Consider the following 14,464-nt stretch of genomic DNA (forward strand, 5'->3'; position numbering starts at 1 on the left):
CTGCAACCACCAGAAGAATCTGCACTACATGTGCAGTGTTTAGAAAGCCAAATGATCCAGGAGTGAGCACCAGGGGTTAAGAAGGGGCTCCCACCGCCGAAAACGACGCCCACAGGGCTCCACTCATGGCCGCCGCTATTTGCACTGGTAAACCACAAGAAAATGGCTGCCGGAGTACACAAATATGGCCGCAGTGTAAAGAAACACACAGGCTACAACAAAATGGTGGCACCACGAGGCATACAGGGACCAGGCCTCAGGACAAATCCAGACATGGGGGGGGGGGGGGGGGGGGCTTTGCAGGAGCCCCCACCAGATACAACACCCCCCCCCGCACAATTAATCGTCCGGTTGCGCGCATTTCCCCCCCCCCACATCGCCAGTTAGCTTCTCACAGAAACAGAAAACAAAAAGAGGAAAATAAGAAATAAAAAATGCTAGAACTAGAGATCCCTGCAAGGATCTAGGTCCTTACTCCTGACTAGGCAGAAAAAAACTGAACGCCTATAGCAGGAAGTGGGAGTATAACCCCTGGGACTGCCCCGTAGGCGTGGTAAAACATTTTCCTGCCTAGTGTCCTACTCCTGTAGGGGGCAGCATAACCCAATGGTTAAGAAAAATCTGGAGCTTTGTCCGTCAACGAACGAAAGAGAAAATATTGTTTTTTTTTTTTTTTCAGAATGGTCGCTCTTTTTTGTTTATAGCGGAAAATTAAAAATCGCAGCGGTGATCAAATACCACCAAAAGAAAGCTATTTGTGGGGAAAAAAGGACATCAATTTAATTTGGGTACAGCGTCGCACGCCTGTGCAATTATCAGTTAAAGGAACGCAGTGCCATATCGCAAAAAATGGCCTGGTCATTAGGGGGGTAAAATCTTCCGGTCCAGAAGTGGTTAATGACTGCAACAGTGCAAAAAACACTAATAAGGCTTGTGCTCAGCTGACTGATAAAGACATGCCAACTCAAGTTCCCAGTATAACCCTAAGGCCCTGTTGACACCTCAGCGTTTTTCAGGTCGTAAAATGCTCATCTCTGAAGTCTCAAAACGCCCAACAAGCAAAATCCCATTAATTTCAATGGCCCCTGTTCACATATGAGCATTTTGTTGCCTGAAGCTCAGAGTACAGGAGATGTTTTTTTGGCAGATTACAGGCATTTTTGTTAGATGTCAACGCCTGCAAAAAATGATACGCTCAGGTGTGAATGGAGTCTAATGCAACATGCAAGCTAACAGGAGATAGTATCAGGGTATTCTGTTCTGTGTGGGAATAATAGATATCTGCTACAGTGGAAGGCTCGATCCCATTTATCTTTACACTTAAAAGTAGAAGTTCAGCCTAAAGCTAACTAATTCTAAATCTACTGGCAGCCACATTCTAAGAATAATCTATCTACCCGTAGATCAAAAATTGCTATACATACCTTTTCTGCAGCCAATCCGGTCCTGCACTGAGCTGTCAGTGTCGGCTTCTCTGTGTAGGCGCGTGCAGGAGAGGCAGCCGACAACGGAAGCCCCATTGTAAATCTATGGGTGATGTCACTGCCCAGGCATTTCCCAGCCATTGTTGGCTGTCTCTTCCACACAGCATGCGCCACAGAAAAGGTATGAATAGCGATTTTTGCTTTACAGGGTTAGATAGATTAGTCTTAGAACGTGGCTACCAGTAGATTTAAAGTTAGTACGTTTTTAGCTGAACTTCCACTTTAAGTGCCAACAGTTTCTCACACACACAAACTTGCTGATTCCCTTCCTTTTTAGCTTTGTGTCGACAAGCCTTTGAGGAAAGCCTTTGCTATTTGCATTGTAAAACAAGCTTTGTTTTTGTTTTTTAAAAAAGGATACCAGAAAAGAGGGTGATATAAAGGTCTCAAATTATCATTTCATTGCTACCCATATAAGAGGAGCATACATGGTGCTCCAGCTGGCTATCTTTACTTTCGTGAACACAAAGATCAAATGTGTAACCTGTGCCTCTTTCACACAGTTTATACAACTTCACCCCATACCTGGCATGTTTCCTGGGGACATACTGCTTCCTAATATGTCTGCCTGTGAAGTGGCTGAAGGACTCATAAATACAGATATTTTTCTGGGGTTTATACATTTCTGAATTTTCTTTTTTTGAAGAAACTGATAAACAGCCTAGTTTTATGCAACCTGAAAGCACTGGAGCAGTCTGTGACCAGCAAACTGGAAGCACTGGATCTGGCTGTGATCCACAAACTGGAAACACTGTCACTTGCTAAGATCACCAATACTTGCACTGGTCAGCAACACAGGCACTTACTATAGGTCGCACAATTGGATAACTGGAACTGGCAGTAATCAAGCACAAGCTGTGTATAGGGGAACAGTATCTTTAACATTGGCTGTGATCTCTATTAGCTATCCGTTCTTCCCCTTTCACAACAAAATTGGTGTGTGTGTGTGTTTATTTTTTCAGAAGAAATCCTAGTGCTCTCTTCGCTAATGAAAGCCTTCTCCTGCCTGTCAGCGGTAAAGTGATTTGAGCCACACATGCTCATACCACATTTTTGCCACCGGCTATGTACTGTGGTGATGTGACACACGTGCATATATGTGGGAGTGACATCATTAAAGTAGCTGAAGAGAGAGCCTGAAAAGGACGGGGCAGCAACGTAGGGCTACATTTGACAGGTTAGCCTGCCATAATGTGCTACTAGCACATTATAGCATACCAATGCAGGGGCCAATTGTTCATTTTGGCAGAGTTTTCTACAGCTTTTAACAGTGTTATCATAGGCATTGTTTACACCTGTGATCACTGATTCATCACAACTTAGAGACCCTTTTCTTGGCCCAGAACTTTTGTCTGATCTGCAATCTGTGATCTGTGCATTGTAACCTTCCACTTCGAAGTGGTGGCTCCACACCTGCTGTTTAACCATAACAGCAGGGAGTGGAGTAGTAAACCAAACCTATGAAATGGCTACATACAAAGTAAAACGGTTTATAACCAGTTATACTGTAGGGGAGTTTACCAGACTGGAAATGGAATGCATTATTTAGATTGACCCATAAGCTGGCTATACACATACAAATTACTCCGGTCAACCTGAGGCTTGATTAAAAAGATGCCTCCATCCACGCTACAAAGCGCAGATGAACACATTTCTGACTTAGTCTATTGTATTTCGACAGCCAACCCCATCAGTTGTTAAAAGGGGCCACCCAAAGAACAGTCGTCCCAAAGGGCCACCTACTGAACAAATTTCGGCCAGTTCATCAGAAACTAGCCTAAATGCACTCCATGTATAGCTGGTTTTACGCTAAAGTTAGTAAATTATATTGGTCTGACCAGGTATGGCTATGTTTTTTGCTTACATACTCTTTGAACAAATTAGAAAAAATGAAAAAATACTAACCTTTAAAAGGTTCAAGATCTTCACACACAGTTCGTAGTCAAAATTTCCATAGGTGGAATTAATCATATCATAGATAAATATGAGCCCATTGCGCTGAGTCTCCACTCTACAGAACAAAAATAGTCAAACCAAAAATAAATAAATAAAAGATAACCAAAAACATTTTTCAGGCATAAACCAGATTCCTTGCCTATCTTTACACAATTATTACCATTCAATCTGTATATGTATTGCAATAGACGCATTAAAATGAAAATATTAGTATTTCTATTAAGAATAAATGTTGCGTGGCAGTCTGATAAAAATCATAAAATCCATAAACATGCACACATACACAATAAATTAAGTGTGTGGAAATACTGAATATAAACTGGAAATGATAAAATTAGATAACCTTGGCCTTTTCACAGCATATCCCCCACATTCTAAAATATTACAATATATATTTCCACTTTACTATGGCAACAATGGTCTGTTAAGCTTCCCCCCCCCCCCCCCCCAGAGTACAGCAATCGACTTGAAAATCAATAACTGCAAAAAAAAAAAAAAAAAGTCAAGGAAATAATCCCACAGCTATAGTTCCATTCAGTGAAAAACTAATAATGTCCCAAACATAAAAACATTGAAAATGTAAACTTCAATAAGACATTTGGATGAAAGCCATCTTCTGCTTGGTTCTTTATGAACAGATTAAAGAAATGTGCCCATCTGTGTTCAACATATCTCCGTCCAGATCAGATTTTTCTGATGGGAAGGAAGAGGCTTGCTTATTGCTCATCAATAAATTACCTCTCAATTGCTTTATCTAACTGATAGATAATAGCCTGAAGAACAGCCTTATGCGTGGTCACGTCCGGCCGATGAAGCCGAGCAGTAAACAGGGCTAAAGCTGCTCCATTTGCATCTCTTCCGGGCTGTAATTGAGAAGCAAATATATGGCTATTACATTGGGAGTAAACAGGAACACTGTCCATACAAGTACATTGCTTCAGGCCATAAGAATGTTCACACAGTCACAAATTACAAAATACAATTCACATGTGGATTATCCATTTCACGGATTTTGCAAATCCAACAAAATGTTACTATGTTGCTAAATGAACAAAGACATCACACACAAAACCAATTATGTAGATTTTCCCTTTCTGTAGGAAAATGTACTGTCTTGTTATATGTTGGTGCTACTGATAAATTTATAGAAGCATGCTTGGAATGCTAGTATCTTTGATCAGGGTGAAGGGCGCCTAACCTATATACGTTCACCTTTTAAAAAAATTCCTATAGCCTCTTTAATACACCCAGCTGTGTCACTTGCCGCACAACCCCCCATACACACATACACACAGTTCTTTTACCTACCTCCTCCAATGGCTACAGCTTTCTGGACTGTCTGCATACCCGCCAGTAAAAATAAAATGCCGGGCTGCCCATGCTTGCTTACTAATTTCCCATAGACTTGAACGGGACATGGCTTTTGCAGTATGGCTGATTCAAGTATATAAGGATTGCCATGTTTTAGCCGCAGCCAGTCCGCCACAAAGGCCTCTTTCACAGGACCCAGTTTTGCTCAGCAGGGGATCTGACCACTAATTACCTGCTGAGCGGAGGAATGACAGGTATGTGTCCACTCCGCTGATGCAAAGCAGACATGGCTCGCTCTGCTCTATAGGCAGTCGGATGTAAACAGACTGGCTTGTCTGTTTACACTTGACTGCCCTCTGATCTGATTCGTCCAGAGGGAGGGGAATGGATCTCCTTCCGTTAGTATTTGCCAGACCGAAGGTAGCCGGATGTAAACGGACATAAGTTTACATGCAACTACCCATAGAGGAGAATGGAGAGTCCAATCGGGTCTGCCTGAAAATAGGACAGGCAGGCCCAATCGGGCAACTTGTGTGAAAGGAGCCTAAATCTCTGCCAGACTAATAATATATTTTGTCACATTTAACATTCTCGATCCCGTCAAGTCCTCTTTATAAAAGAACTTTGTTCCTCCAAGCAGATATTTGGGACCATGTTGTAAAATGTCTATGGAACGTACAAAAAAAAAAAAACATGCAAATTTCTTTTTAAATGTTGTGTGTGTGTATTAAGTGGGCCAGGGTAAAGGCGAACAAGTACTTTATTATGTACTACACTTACCTCCAATCTCAAGATACAGGGCCCTTTATAGGGGCAAACTTCTGCCGCCTGCGCCCCATTCTGCAGCTAGCTGGTCGTCAGTAAGATTCCCAATTGTGGCTGCCTGCAGACTTCTAGGTCAGGGTATTAGGGTAAATATAGTACACCCTACTGCAATTACCTTACTTTGATCCAGTGATATATACATACACACATATACACAAAATCTTTGTTTTACAGATCTATATTTTTTACATGACAAAAGGATTCTCACTATGTGCTAGCTAAGTGCCGGTTCACACTGCAGCGACGCTACTTCGCACCGCGACCTCCGAGGTCGCGGTGCGAGCAGCGCGCCGCTACCTTGGAGCGGCCGCCACGGACTTCATAACATTGAAGTCTATGGCGGTCGCCTCCGGGTCGCCCCAAAGAAGCTCCAGACCCTTTTTCTAGGTCGGAGCGACTTGTGTCGCTCCTATTAGAACGGGTCCGCAGCTTCCCTATGGGAGGCGACCTGTGAGGCGACCAGGTCGCCTCACAGGTCGCCCTAGTGTGAACCGGCACTAAAGAGAGTGTCTCGTTTTTTGGGAAACAAGGGATGGGTTACTGCAAATATTCCATTCCATATGTAAATTGCAGCATGACCTAGAGGTCTGCAAACAGGCTTTAAAAAGACAGGATCTTCGCATGTAAAAATGAGCCAAGAGTTTCACTAGCTGATAAAAGATAATATACATTTTACCCTAACTGAAATATATATTGCTTTAACTTTTTTGTCCTGACCATAATAAAGAAATAAACTATACACAAAACCATCATATATACATACGTGCGTCAACCCCCATTGTAGTTTTCCATCTGCAAAATGATCTTAAACCTACTGGCCATTAGACAGCAGGCACTCTCACTGCAAGTTTGGTTTTCAGCCAGGATATGGCAAGTCAGTAGATGGGTTTCAGTTAAACTGGCCAATTTAAAAACAGAATAAAATTTGTTTTGAAGGAAGCCCCAAAGAACGAAGGGTTGTCCAATTTTCTTTGCCTACCGATGTTCTATAATATTTAGTATTTGAAAATGCTGCAAAAAGGCAGCTGTATTTCAACCTAAAAAAAAAAAAAAAATGTAAACCCAAAAAAAAAAAAAAAAAAAAAAACCCCAACTCTGGAGTGCTGTTAAAATTCCCCCAAGTAGTGCGTGCCCCCCCCCCCCCCCGCATGGCATCGGTCAATATAATAGCTAAGGAAGAGGAAATGAGCACAAGTAGCTTATTCCACTTCCATGCTCCTCCTATAGTAATTGCTTTTTGCTGTCCGATGCTTTGGAATGTGGCTGGCCCTTCCACACGTACAATCCTGGATTTTTTTATTATTATCAACACATACTGATAGATTTTAAATTTATAACCTTACAGTGATCTACCTAGCCACTTTTTCAATAGTATTTTTGTCCTTTGAAAATAAAAGTGAAAATGTTTGAAAACATTAATACTTACCAAAACCGTAAATTTACCACTCAGCAACTCGGAGCGTAAAGGTTCTTCATCTGGGTTAATATTGTAGATCCCTTCTTTCAGTCTTGTGTTCTGTTACACAGAGAAAGGAAGTCAGGCAGTTCATTTTAGTCAGTAACATTTCTTGCTGAAATGGAAAAATATGAATGCATGATGAACTACAGTACCTGCCAAAAAATTGGTGATTTTTGTTTGTCATACACACTTGCTGCAATTAATAGTTTTATCCTCAAAAGTGGATGACAACACTATTCAGAGCCTGCCAAACTGCTGACAAATGGAACAGTATACTGACAAATTCTTTCCTAAGCTCCCTTCCTCATGTAAGCCCATCTAAAAAAACTCTTGCCCCAATTCCCTGAGGCTACATTCGTATCTAGGCGTCGCTATTTTATAGGTGTTTTGCAGGCGTTTTTACAGGTGTTTGGAGGAAGGCATTGACATCTAACAAAAACGCCTGTAATCTGCCCAAAAAGAAGCTCATATACTTTTTGAAGCGTTGGGTGTTTTGCGCAAGGCGTTGGAACGCGCAGATGTGAACAGGGGCCATTGAAATGAATGGGATTTGTCTTGTTGGGTGCTTTTTGAGCTGATCCTTAGAGCTGAAAAATGCCCCAAAACACCTACATGAGAACGTAGCCTAAAAAATATTAGTGTGACAGAAATGTACAATGCAACCAAGCCATCAGATAACATCCACACCCGTGTCTTAACTTGTGCGCATACTACAGAATGCTGCTTTTACTACTCGCAATAAAATTAAAAAAAAATCTCTAGGCCACCTGCTAGTGACCGACTCACATTGTACTCCTTCTCAGTGTCAGATGAAAGAGAATAATAGGAATGGAATACTAAGATTATTGTTATTTATGCACAGTTTGCATGTTCTTCCTGTGCCTGCGTGGGTTTCCTCAGAGTACTTTGGTTTCCTCCCACACACCAAAGACATGCTGGTAGGGAAATTGGCTCCTGTCTAATTTGGACCTAGTATGTATGTATGAATGTGAGTTAGGGACCTTAGATTGTAAGCTCCTTGATGGTAGGGACTGATGTGAATGTACAATATACTCTCACCATCCACTTTATTAGGTACACCTTGCTAGTACCGAGTTGGACCCCCTTTTGCCTTCATTCTTAGTGGCATAGATTCATCAAGGTGTTGGAAATATTCCTCAGAGATTTTGGTCCATACTGACATTATAGCATCACACAGTTGATACAGATTTGTCGGCTGCAAATCCATAAAGTGACTCTCCCATTCCACCACATCCCAAAGGTGCTCTATTGGACCGAGATCTGGTGAGTGTGGAGGCCATTGTAGAACAGTGAACTCATTGTCATGTTCAAGAAACCAGTTTGAGATAATTTGAGCTTTGTGACATGGTGCATTATCCTGCTGGAAGTAGCCGTCAGAAGATGGGTACACTGTAGTCAAAGGGATGGACATGGTCAGCAACAATACTCAGGTAGGCCGTGGGGTTTAAATGATAAATGCTTATTGGATTTAAGTTTATCGGGTGCTGTGTATTTGCATGAGTGAGGGTGTGGCCTAAGGAGTTCAACACCCTATATCAAGGTGTGCATAATTAGGCAGCTTCCTTTTCCTCAGGCAAAATGGGGCAAAAAAAAAAAAAAAAAAAAAAGATATAACTGACTCTGAAGTCAAACAAAAAGTGTAAAAAGTCTTTAGAAGGAATGCAGCAATCTTGAAATTGCTAATATATTGGGGTGTGATCACAGAACCATCAAACGGTTTGCTGCAAATAGTCAACAGGGTCGCAAGAAAAGTGTTGAGGAAAAAAAGAAGCAAATTAACTGCCAAAAATTTGAGAAGAACCGGAAGTGCCCAGAAGTACAAGGTGTTTAGTGCTCAGAGACATGGCCAAGGTAAAGCAGGCATGAACCCGACCACCACTTAACACACACAGGTTGAAATGTCAAGACTGGGCCAAGAAATATCTGAAGACAGATTTTTCAAAGGTTTTATGGAGTGAGGAGATGAGAGTGACTCTTGACGGACAAGATGGACGGGCCTGTGGCTGGATTAGTAACGGGCACAGAGCTCCACTTCGACTCAGACACCAGCAAGGTGGAGGTGGGGTCCTGGTATTGGACCTTTTCGGGCTGAAGATGGACTCAAAATCAACTCCCAAACCTACTGACAGTTTTTGGAAGACACTTTCTTCAAGCAGTGGTACAAGAAAAAGTCTGCATCTTTCAAGAAGACGATATTTATGCAGGACAATGCTTCATCGTATGCATCGAAGTACTCCATTGCATGGCTAGCCAGTAAAGGCCTTAAAGATGAAATAATGACATGCCCCCCCCCCCCCACTCCTCACCTGACCTAAACCCTATTGAGAACTTGAGGGGCCCTTCTTAAACGGGAGATTTATGGTGAAGGAAAACCGTACACCTCCCTAAACAGTGTCTGGGAGGCTGTGGTTGCTGGGGCACAAAAAGTTGATCGTCAACAGATAAAAAAAACTGTCAGATTCAATAAATGGAAGCCTTAGGAAGGTTATTAAATAAAATGGTGGATATATCGGTCACTTTTTTTTCCTGAAATCTCAGTAATTTTTAAAATTTTGAGCTGTTTATTATACTCACTTTACGACCCCTTTCTCTCAGTCGAACCGATTGGGTACACCTGTCCACTTTTCAGGCAGACCCAATCAGGCCTCCTATTGTCCTCTCTGGGGAGGCAGATATCAGCAGACATGCGTCCGCTGACATCCGATCTAAGAAATCTGCTGAAAACAGACGTATGGAGATACATTCGCCATCTGCCCAGCAGATCGGATGGTGTGTGTGGAGGTGTTTTTCAAAGTGATTTCTCAACAAAATAAAGCATGAAGACCTGAATAGTTGGGAGAGCTTGCTTTGAATATTAAAATAAGTTAAAATGCATTTTTGATTTGTGGTGCTCAGATAAAGCGTAGTTTCGATTTACGCCTTGTTCACATAGGCATACTATGGCATACACCCGCAGGAGGGCCGTGTTTGCCTGCACAGGGATGCACAGGTGTTCCATGCATTTCAAATTAGGGCACAGTGGTTCTACAGACACAGGGGCTGCTGCGCCCAGTTTGACAGGCGTGTGGGAGAGTGCCCGAGTTTGGGGCCGTGCACACACACACGGCTCTCAAATTAGGAGCAGCAGCTGTATCTGTACAGTCATCATGCCCCAATTGAAATGCAGGGGACTGCCTGCACAGGGATGCACGAAACACTTATGCATTCCTGTGTGGGCAAACACGGCCCTCTCACAGGCATATGCTATAGTACAACAATGTGAATGAGGCCTTACAACAAAAGCCCTCTCAGACATTTCCAGCTTCTTGTACTGTGAACCAGTTCATTCTCAAACAACAATTAAGATTACAACAAAGACAAAGTTGGATTGCTAACAGGCCTCCAAGATTTGCCCTCCACAAGATAAGAGAAATCAAGCTCAGGTTCTCTGTTGAACACTAAGAGGTATTTGACACGCCTGTAAATTCTGTATCTTGGAGTACAGTACAGGGCACAAGAATAAATTCATAGACCATGGGTCACTACCTTCAGGTAATGGAACACTAGCAGAAAAGCTTTACTGGGTCCACCCCTAGTGTCTCCATACAACTTTGCCAGCCTCTGTGAGGCTTCAGTTTTGTTAGCAAGCAATACAGTGATCACAGAGAATAGATTGGAGGGACCCGGTGTCCTGTACCATACTTAAAGATAAAGAATGTACAGGAATGTGAAAAGTCCCCTTATCTTTATCATTTAGTACTGGTCACAGTAATCAATTCATAGACAAGGGGACATCTCCAAGCAAAAATTAGGGGTAGAAAAATTACAGCTAAAAGAGCAGCAATAGGTCCACAGGAACAAACCTCCAAGGCAAATAGAAGTAGACTTAAACAAAATTAACAGTATAAGCAACCCACAGCCAGAGCATGTAAAAGTGGGGAGAGTCAACAGCCACCTAGCAACCAACAATTTAAGAGAAGCATGTAACAAGCTCAGGTGGTGGTTCTGTTCCAAGGAGTATAGACTCTAGGTGTTGTATATCTCCCTAAACCCACATCCAATGGGATTATGCTTAGGCAGGGAAGGATGAACTTGTTCCCAGCGGGCAGAAGCAACGCAAAAAAAAAAAAAAAAGTGGTAGGAAGGAGAGGGTGCAAAATGACCACCAAGCTAGGTTGAAGCAGAGGAGTAGAACCCAAGGGGGACCCTCCAGTAAGGGAATAAGAGAAAAGGGGGGGGCAGGTCCCAAAGAAGACATTGCACATAGCCATATCCATAGGTGACATTCATGCCGCATAACCCCTAAGGGGAGCAAAAAAACAAAAACAAAATGGGTTATTCCCAACAACCCTACCACAAGTAAAGAAGAGGTAAGTATCCAAGGCAAAAGTACCACTGCTGGTGGGAACAGAAAGGAGGAGAGTTTAATTGTTAAGGGGAAACCCTTTCTCACCTTGTCTACATCACCAGTCCTTTTCAGAATCCTGGTGACCCTGCAGCTAACCCACTCACCGCACTACAAACCAAGGCATGCGCCAAGCATAGGATACAGTGCCCAATTTTTTTCCAGACAAGGTCCAGGTGCAGTCTTTAACATGTACTCGAGGGTCACCGATCCAGAAACTGCTAACGAGCCCTAAATTCAGTAAGCAGTCAGATCATGATAGAAGAAATGTCAGTCAAAAAGAGATAAATAAATCTGGCTAAAAAATAGTAGGAACCTCTTCTCCAAGGAAGGTTTTTTCCTTCATGCATGGAGGGGGGCTGTCATCTTATCCCAGTTTGGTGGAGACATGTAGGCTGCGGCCACTCTTTATCATTTATTCACCTGGGCTGGTCGGGAATAAATGCACCTTCCAAAAGGATGAATGATAATGCATGTAAAAAACAACCACACTGCAACAGTATGGAAAAGTGCTATGAATATAGCCTGCATCAGAGATATGCAAATTGTGGTCCTCCAGCTGTTGCAAAACTACAAGTCCCATCATGCCTCGGCCTCTGGGCGTCATGCTGTTGTCTTGCTATGCCTCATGGGACCTGTAGTTCTGCAATATCTGTTTGCATATCCCTGGCCTATATGTATCATCATCAGAAGGAAGATTTCTGCATTGCCTAAACCACTTGATTACCTAATTTGCACTTAACAAATTATAAAATCATGCTCTTCATAGGGATTTATCGTTAAATACGGTTCATTGCTCTCTTTTCCGTGTTACAAGTAAATGCCCATCTACACAGCAAAATAGCAGCCATGCTCAATAGCTATGGAAACATCTTGTCTTCATCAGCTGCATCAGAATGGTACTTGGTAGAAAGTTAACAGGTGACTATGCACAGTAATTACCTGAAATTAATAAAAATTTCAGCAGTAAAGACATTACTTGCTCTCAATGTGATGTGTCTCTTGTACTGTTGTGTTTAGCAGAAATATCCCTCCTTTGATGCATCAACCCCCTCCCCCCCCCCAACTAACTACTCCCACCCCCCTAATTTTCTGATGCGGCAGGGGTTAATAAGGAGCTCTGCCAGGCACTCATCAAGAGTGCGGAACCGAGCGCTGTTTCTTCATTCACAGAAGTCAGTACTACAGCCTCTATGAATGAAACAGGATCTGTGAATGGATAGATCCTGTTTCATTTAAAGAAAGATTTCTCTCACTTACTAACATTCTGCATGCCTTTGCCAGGAAGAAAGTGATGTCACTCAGCTGATGAGGTTGCAACACATAGAAGCAGTGTTCTCACTGCACAATTTAGCAATTCTGTTGCTGGCTAGTATTTCCCAGTGACAAAATGGCTGATGCGATATCACCCTTTAGCTAGTGTGCACTACACAAAGAATTTCAGCACACTCCACTTTGGATTTACTAAAACTATAAACCCCTCTGGATCAAATGCAACAATATTTTCAATTTGTATCCAATCAGGCAGGCTCTTGCACTTAATTGATCATAGTAAATCTAAAAGGAGATTGGACGAGCAGATTGGACATTTTATAGTAACCTTAACACAAAATACTCACAAGCACCACAAAGGTGTCAGCACATCATCCGCTATTGCCCAAGAAAATTTTTAGCACAGGTCAGATTCAATTTAAAAAGAAAAAACTTAACCCCTACTGAAAAGGCACTTTCTGACACATGTAACAGATTAGCAGAAAATAAAGTTATGTTAGCACCAAAGTTTGGCAATCCATTTATTTATTTAGCGAAGGACTGTGGCACAAGTGTATACTTACTCTGTAAGCTTGAAATAAATCTATTGCTCTAGAAACATCAAACTTCCGAGCCATTAGAAATTTCACAGCAGTGTCTGGGGGCACGGTAACCACTTGTGGTTGTTCCCGATTCTTCAGTTCAGCCAAAAATTCTTCAATGGCCTTGAAAAAAAAAAAAAAAACACAAATATGTTAAGTCCAAATGATAAGTAGGTAGCATTTTTTAAAATATATCTTTGTACGTTCAGAACAAAGCTCAGTTACTGAACATTTATTGTGTAAGAGTAGGGAAACCACAAAATACATGTTTGTTAACCATTTTGCATGCCAAACATTTTGTAGATCTGTTCAGCCAGTGGTCTAATGTATACACCTCTGGCAGATTCAATACAAAGGCATAACCATTTACTTTTCAAAGCCATGCACCCAGTTGATATTGTGTCTGCACAATGAAAGAGCGGAGGTGATCTTTCCTCCAGTAAGCAAGCTCCATTTGTCACCAAATTGTGCAATGACTGATTAATGCCTGAATACTGATGGTCAAGAGATTAGTGAAGGTCAGAGACCGAATTTAAAATTACAGTTAAATATTTTTTCAATGAATACCAAGCCGGACCAATAATGTGACTTTGCAATGCGTATTTAAAAGCTCCAGCTTTACCTCTAGTCTTGCACATTTGTAGGCTTTGTAAAGTACTGAAATTTCACTGCTCACTGTCAACTTCTCGTAGTATGCATTAGAAGTTTTGAAGTCAGACCGTGCCAGAATCATTTGATGAATGGAAGATGTCCAAATTCATTCATTCATGTCCTTTCCTCCAGTCTCTGGACTGCTCCCTTTTATTGCATTTCTGTTATTTCAATATGGAAGCTCAGCACCATGTGTGGGTGCTTTGTATACCAAACGCAGGCTAACTAAGAATGTCCACATTATGAAACCATAGAACAAAGTACTGGGGAGCTTATAGAACAGCATGTGGGACCTTGCTTCCAAAGAGGTCTGAAAGTCCACATGGTAGAACTGAAGAGGAAAAATAGATCGCTGCACGCCAACATATTCCAAAGCAGCTTCTTTACTTATCCATAAAACAATTGCACAGGCGATGAACAGAGACCTCTAACATGTTTTGCACACATAGGCGCTTAGCCAACTTTATAAAATTGGCTTTGCAAATCTGGGAAACAGATGCAATATGTTGACCAGCTTCTG

At 42.0% G+C, this 14,464-nt stretch overlaps 1 protein-coding gene across 2 annotated transcripts in view; it reads right to left on the reverse strand.

Annotated features, from left to right (window-relative positions):
• Nucleotides 1-14,464, reverse strand: part of LOC309544542 (tyrosine-protein phosphatase non-receptor type 9-like) — a 102,398-nt gene that overhangs the window by 36,887 nt on the left and 51,047 nt on the right. For both annotated transcript variants that reach the window (XM_082243447.1, XM_082243446.1), the window contains exons 2-5: nucleotides 13,276-13,416; nucleotides 7,003-7,092; nucleotides 4,179-4,303; nucleotides 3,390-3,495 (exon numbers count right to left, since the gene is read on the reverse strand). In XM_082243447.1, coding sequence (XP_082099573.1) covers nucleotides 3,390-3,495; nucleotides 4,179-4,303; nucleotides 7,003-7,092; nucleotides 13,276-13,416 — 462 coding nt within the window. The remainder of the gene's footprint in view (nucleotides 1-3,389; nucleotides 3,496-4,178; nucleotides 4,304-7,002; nucleotides 7,093-13,275; nucleotides 13,417-14,464) is intronic.

This window comes from Pelophylax lessonae, assembly GCF_965119305.1.
Source record: "Pelophylax lessonae genome assembly, chromosome: 1".
Classification (NCBI taxonomy): Eukaryota; Metazoa; Chordata; class Amphibia; order Anura; family Ranidae; genus Pelophylax; species Pelophylax lessonae.